The sequence below is a fragment of the Tursiops truncatus genome, chromosome 9 (genome assembly GCF_011762595.2).
Source record: "Tursiops truncatus isolate mTurTru1 chromosome 9, mTurTru1.mat.Y, whole genome shotgun sequence".
NCBI lineage: Eukaryota > Metazoa > Chordata > Mammalia > Artiodactyla > Delphinidae > Tursiops > Tursiops truncatus.
Window position 1 is genome coordinate 82327999 of NC_047042.1, and position 12100 is coordinate 82340098.

The following is a 12100-nucleotide window of genomic DNA, read 5'->3' on the forward strand; positions in this document are numbered from 1 at the left end:
ACTTTTCAGTCTTTGTCGAGTAGGAGAGAAATATTGACAGCTTTTCCCCATTTTTTGTCAGAGGAATGTTCTCACAGGCAACTTTCTCATTTGCTAGTAATACATCTCACAAAAATCAGGCATACCTTGTTGCATAATCTTGAATGTTTAACTTTTCTGGATTTTGGCTTTCATCCCTGTAAAACGATTTAGTACCCAGGCTACACAAGATGGACACATACTTTGCATTCATGAGGTCTTGATGCCATTCAAAAGTTCCTGTCTTATTTATCTTACATTCTCAGTTATTGATCTTTATAGAACACGTACATAAAAATTACAAGTTACTTTAGTTTAGTACAATCTTGCTGGGAATAGCCCCAACGGGTGATTTGTGTTTCACATAATCATGACTAAAACTTCTTGGCTAAGTCAATCACGGAAATAAGGGAACAGATCCATGGGAACTTTCTGACTTAGGTAAGTTCAGGTGCTTACTTAGGTAAGACTCTCATTCTACTCCCACTAGACAATGTCAAGCAGGAACACAATATCTACATTAGGGTACCTGATCCCCAACAGTTCCCTGTTAAATTGAAATTTAGGTGGGTATCCTTGCTATGCCCAAAAGTAACAAGACTATTTGTAAGAATTAGTCTGAATCAATCTGTTAACACTGAAGGGTAAGCAGTGAGAACCATTAATAAGAGTTCTGGATTTCAAAGCTACAGCTGTGGAGAGGATGTTCTTGACATACACTAGGATATGTATTCCAAAGGCTACTTTTTAGTGGCTGGGGAGAGTTATATTAACCCTTCCACATGTTTTCCAGTCCTAGATACAGCTTTTGGTCATAAAAGCCAAAATCCTTAAACAGAGAAAAGTCAATTGGTCATTGCAAGGACCTAGGGTTGGACTAGGCTTCAAAGTTTTACTGTCTAACCAGAAAATGAGCAGGATGGTGAGGGCAATGTGCTGATCCCCAGAATTTGATAATCTTACTCCAAACACCGTTCCATATTCAAGTTTTTTTCTCCCCTTCCAATATTGCCTTTTTAGAGAATCAAACTCTGAGTACCATTGATGTTATGCAGGGAGGTTTGTTTCATGGATTCCAAATACTAGATGCAACTCTGTGGTCAAGGTTATTAGCTCAAAGCCCAATTACTATAATATACTGTGTGATCTCATTTATATAAAACTCAAGAAAACGCAAACTAATTCACAGTGATGGAAGGCAGATCAGTGGCTACTTGGGCATGGGAAAGGGTGGGAAGAGGCACGAAGAAACTTTTGGGAGTAAAGGGTATGTTCACTATCTTTTCTCTTGTTGTGGAGCATGGGCTCTAGGCGCGTGGGCTTCAGTACTTGTGGCACACGGGCTCAGTAGTTGTGGCTCGCGGGCTCTATAGCGCAGGCTCAGTAGTTGTGGCACACGGGCTTACTTGCTCCGCGGCATGTGGGATCTTCCCGGACCAGGGCTCGAACCCGTGTCCCCTGTATTGGCAGGCGGATTCTTAACCACTGCACCACCAGGGAAGGCTATTACCCAACACAGCCAAAAATAAATAAATAAAATTAATTAATTAAAAAAATAATAATTTTTTACATACATACATACACAGGTGTATCCTATGTCAAAGCTTATCAACTGTATACCTTAAACATGTAAACCTTAAACATGTACAGCTTATTGCATGTCAATGATACTTCATTACGGGGTTGTTTTTTTAAGATCAGATAAGTACTCAGTAGGTTAGGAAACAATCTACTTGGGTGCCCACTGTGAAAAGAATATGCTACATTTTGTTTAATATGCCAAGTCACCCAACCTCCTTCCCACTGAGGCCATATGAAAGGACAGAATGTAGCAGGAGGAGTTTTAGGGTAAACCAGAAGAATAAAAGATGCAGAAAGAGCCACTCCCCTGAAATATGAAGTGTCTGGGGCAGTAATGGCAGGGGCCTGAATTTCAAACTCTGTACCCAGATGCCTATTAGAGAACAACTAAGACTATTCACTCAGGAGGTTTAGCCGTACCATTTCAGATCTATGAGGCAGTGAAATGAAGTAAAAACAAACACTGATTAAATTTTTAAAATTTATTGGTTTTTTTTTTGGTTGCTGTTGATTTGTTCTTGTGATGGCTACAACACCAGACAGAACAGTGCCCTAATATCTAATGCCTGTGCAGGGCTGCAACTCCTTTAAAATATTAGGACTTGCTTTGGGCCTCCCTATTCTGCCTCACTCCCCATGAAGTCAAATAATTTCTGCATTTTTTAGTAAACTACAGTTAGCCCTGTAAACACTTTTTTCCATTCTCCCACCCTCTGTTTTCCTCTCTCATGTCTATGGGTGAAAAATTAAATAAAAAAAAAGAAAAAAAATCTTAAAAAAACTACAACTTAGAATATATATTTATATCCCACTCACCCTAATTTTGGCTCTTCTCTCCAAAGACGACGACAACCCAATGTAGGTGGGAAGTGGACTTAAGAGACTGAATAGGGTCAGGATGGGGATATACATGAATTTTGGCCCTGGCAGGTCCTAGTATCATTGATATGACCATGATATAAAACAGAACAGGCTCCTTGCTTATTTCTCCTTGTCTGAAGAATTCTAAAGGTGAGAAGAAAACAGTTGGGACAGTAGGAAAAATTTCTACTAACTTTCATTAAAAGAGGAGGGGGAGGGGGAAAGGGAAAGAAGAGAGGGTGGGAGAGAAGGAAAGGACAAAACAGCAGAAAACCTTAAGAGATGATCCTGACCCTTTCCTTCCAATTGCAGTTATTTAATTCATTTGAATTCCCACCTTCCCTAAGTAAATGTTTTTGTTTCACAGAAAGTTTTGTACTTTTATTTTTCTGTGTGCACACATGCATGTTAGCATGTGTGTGTGTGCGTGTGTGTGTAGGTACGTGTACGTATGTGTGCATGTCATTTGCTACCAGGAGAATGTTTCAGTTCTGATTTCAGTTTAGTTTTCCTTTTTTTTTTTTTCTTTTTTATTTCTTTAAAATTATTTTTCCTTTTAGAAACAAGTTCACCAGGAAACCAGCTCACCTCCCACCACGCTGCACAGGCCGCAGCCATCTTTTTTAAACCGCGCTGATTTTCCCTCACACCCCCAAACAGGAACTCCTCAGGATGGCCTTGGAAGGCTGGAGTCTCTCCCTGTCTGGCGGGAGGCCCTGGTGGCGGTGAAGGCCCCTCTGCCACAATGGAGGTTTCTGATTGTGGGACACAGTCTGATTTTTGTTTTCTTCCTGTCTTCTAATTAAAAAAGACATTCCTGACAAAAGAGAGAAGACAGTCAATAACTGTGGTCCAGGAGACAGCAAATACTTCAGAAAGTCAACCTCAAGACAGAAGTTTCTATACTTGCTCAGGCACCTCATTCTGGCCTCTGCTGTAAGAACTCAGTTTAAAAAAAAAAAAAAAAAGAAGTTGGATTTTTTTCACTTGTGATTTTAAAGGAGCTACTGTTTTAATGAAATACCGTCTGTGGTGCTTTTCCAATTCTGAGTGTCCTCAGTGATAATATGTGGGGGTAAAGAGTAAGCCAGCAGGTCCAGGCTGCCCACTCCAAAGCCAACCAGAAAACCTCCATTTAAGTCTTTTGAAGTATTGGGGTTTCATGCAAGATTTTATTTTGAAAGAAGGCTTTGCCTACTAAGAAAAGGTTTAAGAGCCACTGATTTAGACTCTACTATTACAGACACTGCAAAACCTGAGGATCCCAAATGATATCACTACTCATCAAAGAACCAAAGTTTAGAAATAATTTCTGGTATGGTGAGGCATTGCTCAACAGCATCTTCACCCGCAAATTCATTTAATCACAAAACCACCAGTGAGAGGGCTGCACATTCATCGAGAATTGCCTCCAGGGAGAATAAATTCTGCTTAAGACATCAAAGGGTGGGCTTACAGGAGAGATGCCTTTCTTCTTTCAGTCAAGAAACTGGCACCCAGACCCCACCACCCAGTCTTTTCCTTCCTCAGCTAAGCTTCTTGCTTTACTTCAGAATCAGAAGCAAATGGAGAAAACTGATGATCAGGGGCTAGACACAGAGGCTAGCTCTTTTCCTTTACCTCCTGCCTTGGTCAAAAACCTAGCATTTCAGCGTTAAAATTGTAAAAAATGATAAGAACAAGCATCTTTATTTATCAAATCTGAAAGATCAGTTTTAGGAAGGCAGTGCCATGTATCACGGTCTACTTTAGGTCAGCACTGTTTTCACCAAAGTTGCCAGGTTGAAAAATATTCATTTGTTACCACACATACTTACCATGCTAGAAATATCTGTAAAGAGAAGAGGGGAGGAATTTTCTTTTTGAGATATTCTGCAACAATAACTTTCTTATGGGGGTAAAACTGGCATCCAAAAGAAGCTGACAAATATTTGGCTGCCTTGACCCAAGAAAATCAGGCCTGTGCATTTCTCAGCTATGCAGCAGCGTTAAACTGTTAAGTCCTTCCCTGACTCTAGCTATAGTACTAGTCGCATGATGGGCATTAAAAATCTATGCCTATCCCCAAGTACTCCCAACAGCCAGGGGAAAAGCTGGGAACTATATACCACTCACCTGGGTGACAGGCACAGTGCAGGAGTATGAGCTATCGAAACAACCTGGTGAAGTCTCGCAAGGCCCAGCAAACTTGTTTACATTCCTCAGCACTAGAAAAGAAAAGGTAGGTTGGTCCCTGACTGATGAGAAAGATATAATATGTTGAAAAGCAACCACAACCTTGAGGTATACCGAGAACTGTCCCAGCTCTGCTCTCTCCATCATCTCTTGACCCCGCTTTCAATCTTTCTGTAACTCAAGAGTAAATATTAACTATTGTACATGAGAATAATTATAAGCTGTGTGGTTGTTAAAGAGTGGGCGTTGGAGAAACACTGCTTAGGTCTGAATCTTGGTTTCACTGTGTCCTTGAGCAAGTTACCAATCTGCCTCAGTTTCCTCATCCATTATCTACCCCATGATGTTCTGAAGATTAAATCAATTCCTATATGTAAAGTGCTTAGGATAATAGAACAGTGAATAAAATAGTATTTGACAAATGTAGGCTGCTACAACAAGAAAACTTGGCTATTCCCTGGCGGTCCAGTGGTTAAGACTCTGCGCTTCGGACTTCTCTGGTGGCACAGTGGTTAAGAATCCGCCTGCCAATGCAGGGGATGTGGGTTCGAGCCCTGGTCCGGGAAGATTCCACATGCTGCGGAGCAACTAAGCCCGTGCGCCACAACTACTGAGCCTGCGTGCCACAACAAGAGAAGCCACCACAATAAGAAGCCCGCGCACTTCAACAAAGAGTAGCTTCTGCTCGCCACAACTAGAGAAAGCCTGCACACAGCAACAAAGACCCAATGCAGCCATAAATAAATAAGTAAAATTTAAAAAAAAAAAAAAAAGACTCTGTGCTTCCACTGTAAGGGGCACGGGTTCAATCCCTGGTCGGGGAACTAAAATCCCGTGGCCAAAAAACCAACAAAACCTGGTTAAAGTCCTTGACATAAATAAAAGAAAGCCAGAACCCTCAAAGTAAAAAAGCAAGCATATTCACCTAAGGTTGATCATTTTAACTCTATGAGCTGAGCTAACTTAGGTACCCTGGTTCCCTCATTCTTTCCCAAGAGCAGATTTTGTTTATAAAGCCCAGTCCAGAAAGTGAGTCTCAATAAGCGATTTTCTAGTTGAACAGGCTGCTCAAGGTTTCCTCCTGTGGGAGGAGGAGGGAGAGGAGAGAGGAAAGGGTTAAGGCATGAAGAAAGGGAGGAGGAGGAAGCAGGTCTTGGTCCTCAGGCAAGCAATGAGATACCTAGGTGGCACGAACAGCCCAATATTCATTTGACCCTGTTTTTTCAAAAGGCTTCCTTTATCTAAGATTGTCATCAAGAAACCAGCTGATGCCAGCTTCATTCTTTTTTGTCAGTCTTCATAATAGTTTTTGGTAACTGAACATGAGGCTAAGCTAAAAACAGTGGAAAAGAAAGCACATCCTAATATGCTCACCCTTCTGTGGCCCTCTCTTTGGCTCAGAAAAATTAAGGGAGCACAGCCTATAGCCTAGCATTCAATGTCAGAAGAAAGCTCTCTCTCTTTTTTTTTTTTTTCTCTCTCTCTCTTTCTTGTAATGGTTAAAAGTCAGGGAGGGAACCACTAACAGTGATTCAACATAAAAGAAGGTAATAAGAGCTATCTTCTTAAGAGCCTACATCTGGATTTCCCCAGCTATTATAAGGTCTGAAACATCACTAAGAACCTTGATTTAGGCTCTAGGACTTGATTCAACAGAGGCTTTCTTCTAGTCTCCCTCCATCCTAAAAATGTAAGGAAAGTAAAGAAGGTCTTCTAGTTTTATTGTAATTCTGCCATTTGCTCTGTGAATTTAACATGCCTCAATAAAAGCATTACATTTCTCTATTTCCGAATCAATACTGACTATAAGGAGGCAGCCTTGGTGAGTGAGCCCGATCACTCCTGCTTCCCAATGTCACGAAGGTGGAAGATACGTAACCCCAGAGAAGTCACTGTGTGGTGTATTATTATAAGGGACTAAGACGACAGGAAAGAGATAAACTTAGGATAATGCTGGAGACTCAAGATTCTTTTGCTATCTTAATGCCTTATATGTTGTTCAATACTACCCATCTTCAACCAGAAATCGTGGTTAAATCTGGAAGAGAAATGATAACTCCACTCTTAGCCTCTTTCGTAACATGAGAAAAAGTATTGAAACCAAAATTCAAGTACAGGAGAACTGTGGTGAGACATGGTGAAATGAGCGATAGGCCACAATCTCTTGAATCAACTCAGCTTCTGCTCCCAATCCTGTCAGCAACTGCTCTGGTGTCAATCAGCAAATGTTTAACTTAAGTGTCCCTGGTGATTAAGCCCAAAGAAATAGATTTTTAAACAAACAAACAAACAAACCTCCTTAAAAACTAGAACTATTTTCTGTTTCTGCCTCAGTCCTCCCGGCACTTAATATTTCTGGGTTGTTTTTATATTCATTTACACTTATTTATTTATATTCATTCATTCATTCAAAACTGCCACTGTTTTTGTAGGTTCTATTTTCTGGCTTCTAGTCCCACCATCCCAATCCCTCCTATACTTTTTTTTAAAAATTAATTTATTTTTTTCAGTACGCGGGCCTCTCACTGTTGTGGCCTCTCCCGTTGCGGAGCACAGGCTCTGGATGCGCAGGCTCAGTGGCCATGGCTCACGGGCCCAGCCGCTCTGCGGCACGTGGGATCCTCCCAGACAGGGGCATGAACCCGTGTCTCCTGCATCGGCAGGCGGACTCTCAACCACTGAGCCACCGGGGAAGTCCTTTTTTTTAAATTTTAAATAATCCAAGTATAGTTGATTTACAATGCTATGCTAGTAATTTATCCCTTCCTGATCCCTTTCCCCTTTGGTAATCATGTTTGTTCTCTATGTCTGTGTGAGTCTGTTTCTGTTTTGTAATTAAGTTCATTTGTGTCATTAGACTCCACACATAAGTGATATCATATGGTATTTGTCTTTCTCTTTCTGACTTACTTAGTACGATAATCTCTAGGTCTATCCATGTTGCTGCAAATGGCATTATTTCATTCTTTTTTATGGCTGAGTAGTACCCTATTATGTATATATCACATCTTTATCCATTCATCTTTACATGGACATTTAGGTGGCTTCTGTGTCTTGGCTATTGTAAATAGCGCTCCTATGAACTACTGCACTATTGCATGTATTGGGGTGCATGTATCTTTTCGAATTATAGTTTTCTCCAGATATATGCCCAAGAGCCTTCCACTATACTTTTGAGTAATTTTATGGTCACTATTCCTCAAGCCCCGTAATCCTAGTGGTGCGCTGAGAAATGCAGCCCTTTTCATCTGATGTGCATAATGGAGAGTAACCGAGCTCTAACTAATGACTTCAGCAAGAAGACACCCCCATACTGGCCCATTCTAGTGTCAATGCTCCCCATGCATGTCTTTTTCTTGAGATCCTCATGCAAGTGATAGTCACAGAATAAATACCAAGACAGGAAAATGGGAAATGATGGCAAAATTTCTTCTAGACATGATTAGTGGTATTTGGAAAGCAAGAATGATATTTCAGAATGAAAAATTCCAGCTTTCTTCAAGTTAGCCAACTAAAAATGCCAGGAAATTAATTAATTACCAGTACCATTTGAGAAACAGGCTTGGACTTGCTGAAATGACACTGAACCAGTTTACCCTCCCTGCTAGGATGGCAAACAAAGTAGCATGTTGAGGCAGGAGTAACAGGACCTTAAAACCGAAAGGGAGACTGAGTCATGCATGGAACAGAAGGTTCAAGGGCAATACACATACCAAAGAAAGAGAATTACTAAGAGGAGCTGAGCAATCTCAAATCCTTTCTCTAGCACCTCAACATTACCTCTTACTTCTGTTCATTTCCCACCATTATGTCACAGCCTACTACAGGAGGAGCTGCAAAACTTGTTTAGCAGTAAGAGATCAAGTAGTCCAGGATGGTAAATACCTTATTGCCCCATATCACAGGACAAAGATCACAGATATTTTTTTTCAAAGCAATACATTATTTGGGTTCATTTTCCTAGCCTCAAGATTTTTCTTACACTATAGAATGTCCATGACTTTTATTTCAGACTTACACTTTGTTTCTACCTGTCATATATTAGCCTGGGTGAGGAAATATGAGCTTGGTGGAAACTTATTCCAGAATGTGTGGGAGGTTGCCTTAGAGCTGAAGGAGACATGCTCTAGCTAGTTTCGCAAGTATGTAATGACATTCTGGCAGGTTCTTCTCCAAGGAAAAAGTTAACTGATCACCTACTATGTACCAGATCGTCTTTAAATTTCCACTTGGTATTTCACAATAAACCTATGAGATAGGTATTACTAACCCTATTTTACAGATAAATAAGCTGCAAAGTAACAGTAAGTGGCAAGATTCAAACCTACAGCCTTGACTCTAAGCCCAGTCCTCCTTTGAGGGTTCTCCTCAGGCTCTCATTCGCTCTAATCTAGAGCCAATATGATCCTGCCCTTCTAATGAACAACACTAGATAAAACAGAGCAAAACAGAAGCAGGGAGAAGCAACTGTTATACTTCTTTCCCCTGAGACAGTTTGTAGGTACAATATTACTTCTACTGGGAAGATTCATAGTAAAAAAAGATAAAATAGTTTTTTAAGGTCATCCCAATAAATATATGCCTACCTAGTAGAGGGGAAATCCACTCTTTCGGCAAAATGTGTCATGAAGGCAGTCACATGCTATTTTAAAGTCATGCATGTCACTTGATCTATGGCCCAAAGTCAGTTACTTCCGGGACATGAAGTTAGGCCACTTAGTAAACTACAAAAAGACAGCACTCAAAGATTTGGGATTTTACCATTAACAGAATTATTGGAAACTCTTGGGAATAAGAAAGTAAACCATTTTGGAGAGTGACAAGAAATCAATTCTCAGAAAAAAAGATTAGCATTTAATTTTCTCTCCCTTTTAAAAACTAGGTCTGGGGGCTTCCCTGGTGGCACGGTGTTTGAGAGTCCACCTGCTGATGCAGGGGACACGGGTTCGTGCCCCGGTCCGGGAGGATCCCATGTGCCGCGGAGCGGCTGGGCCTGTGAGCCATGGCCTCTGAGCCTGCGCGTCCGGAGCCTGTGCTCCGCAACGGGAGAGGCCACAGCAGTAAGAGGCCCGCGTACAGCAAAAAAAAAAAACAACCCAGAAAACTAGGTCTGGTTTTAATTGTAAAAGCATACCATGCTCATGAAAAAAATGCAAATAGTGCAGGTTATGAAATGAAAAGTTCTAGTTATATATCTTTTCAGAAATTTACTATTCATAATAAAGTAGCTTGCATATATATATATCACATATAATAGAATAGCTTTTAAAAGTACAAGTTGGTTCATTTACAACAGCATCAAAAAGAATAAAATACTTAAGCTATACAATGTTGCTGAAAGAAATTAAAGATACCAATAAACGGGGCTTCCCTGGTGGCGCAGTGGTTGAGAGTCCACCTGCCGATGCAGGGGACATGGGTTCATGCCCCGGTCCAGGAAGATCCCACATGCCGCAGAGCGGCTAGGCCCGTGAGCCATGGCCACTGAGCCTGTGCTCCGCAACGGAAGAGGCCACAACAGTGAGAGGCCCATGTACCACCAAAAAAAAAGATACCAATAAACGGAAAAACATCTCATGTTCATGCACTGGAAAGCCTAATATTATTAAAGGTGTCAATACTATACAAAGTGATCAGATTCAATGTAATCCCAATCAAAAATCCTAACGACATTTTTTTGTGGAAATAGAAAAATCTATCCTAAAATTCATATGAACACAGTTCTCCCAGTTGTGCTGGTTTTCACCGTGGTCATGCAGTTACCTTGGCAACGTGTACATTGCTTTTTGGCTTTTAATGTATAGTCAGTACTATACATTTTCTGTTTTGAGTTTTGTAACTCTGTAGCATTTTAGATAATATCGTGTTTGTACTTTGTTGTGTAGAGTAAAAGGATTGTGTTGAATAAACCTAGGATTAGAGTGAAAAAAAAATTCATATGAAATCTCGAGGGACTGCGAATAGCCAAAATACTCTTGAAAAAGAACAAAGCTGGAGGTCTCAATTTACCAATTTCAAAACTTATTCAAAGCCATAATAATCAAAACAGTACAGGACTGATATAAAGACAGATACATAGACCACTGGGATAGAATAGAGAGCCCAGAAATAAATCCCTTACATATATGGTCAAATGATTTTTCAATAAGGGTACCAAGACCATTCAATGAAAAAAGGACAGTGCAGGGAAAACTGCAAAAGGATGAAGTCAGACCCTTAACATACATCACATACAAAAATTATCTCAAAATGGATCAAAGACATAAATGTAAGACCAAAAGTATAAAACTTTCAGAAGAAAACATAGGGGAAAAGCTTCATGATATTATATTTTGTAATGATTCCTTGAATGTAACACCAAAAGCACAGGCAACAAAAATAAAATAGATATGGAGAAATTAGAACCTTGTGCACCATTGGTGGGAATGCAAAATGGTATAGCTGCTATGGAAAACAGTATGGTGGTTCTGCAAAAAAAATTAAACATAGAACTGCCATGTAATCCAGCAATTCCACTTCTGGGTATATATCCAAAAGAACTGAAAGTGGGGTCTTGAAATGACATTTGTACACTCATGTTCATGGCAGCATTATTCACAATAGCCAAGAGGCAGAATCAACCAAATGTCCATCAAAGGATGAATGGATAAATAAGATAGTATATATACATACAATGGAGTGTTATTCAGCCTTTGAAAGGAAGGAAATTCTGATACCTGCTACAACATGAGTGAACCTTAAGGACATTATGCTAAATCAGTCACAAAAGGACAAAACTGTATGATTTCACTTATATGAGGTATCTAGAATAGTCAAACTTAGAAAGTAGAACGATGGTTGCTAGGGGCTGGAGGGAGGGAGATATGGCGAGTTGTTTAATAAGTATACTTTCAGTTTTGCAAGACGAAAAAGTTCTGGCGATTAATCCCACAACAATGTGAATGTACTTAACACTACTGAGCAGTTCACTTAAAAATGGTTTTAAAAAAAAGGTTAAGACAGTAAATTTTGCATGTATTTTATCAAAATTAAAAAACATTTTAAGAGCAAGTTGGGTTATACAAAATTGTTATTTTTTTCCCTTTATATCATATATTTTTCTGTATCATCAAATGCATTTTTTTCCTTCTTCTTTTTCACCATTACCAAGCTCACTGCAACAACTCATTCTTGGACCTATAAATCGTTCCACAATTGTATGAATATAAGCCATTGCCTAAAATTTAGTCAAAATTCTAAAGACTCTACATAGAAAAAGGAATATCAGAGGAAGGTAACACACAGTTACAAAATCCAATTTAAGTTGTTGTCATTAATACTATCAAGGACCATAAAAGTCTCATAACTTCTGATTCAGTGATTGCATTTTAAGGAAAATAATCAAAAGAAGGAAAAGGCTAGACATTCAATATTATCCATAATACTGAAAAAATGAAAATTAATAGAGGCACTATAAGGAAATCAA

The 12100-nt window shown here is 39.7% G+C and overlaps 1 protein-coding gene across 1 annotated transcript in view; it reads right to left on the reverse strand.

The window, feature by feature from the left end:
- Positions 1 to 2955: 2955 nt before the first annotated feature.
- TNPO3 (transportin 3) overlaps positions 2956 to 12100 on the reverse strand; it is a 53619-nt gene continuing 44474 nt past the window's right edge. Inside the window, exons 21-22 of the mRNA XM_033862694.2 lie at positions 4576 to 4667; positions 2956 to 3277 (exon numbers count right to left, since the gene is read on the reverse strand). Coding sequence (XP_033718585.1) covers positions 4607 to 4667 — 61 coding nt within the window. The 3' untranslated portion in view covers positions 2956 to 3277; positions 4576 to 4606. The remainder of the gene's footprint in view (positions 3278 to 4575; positions 4668 to 12100) is intronic.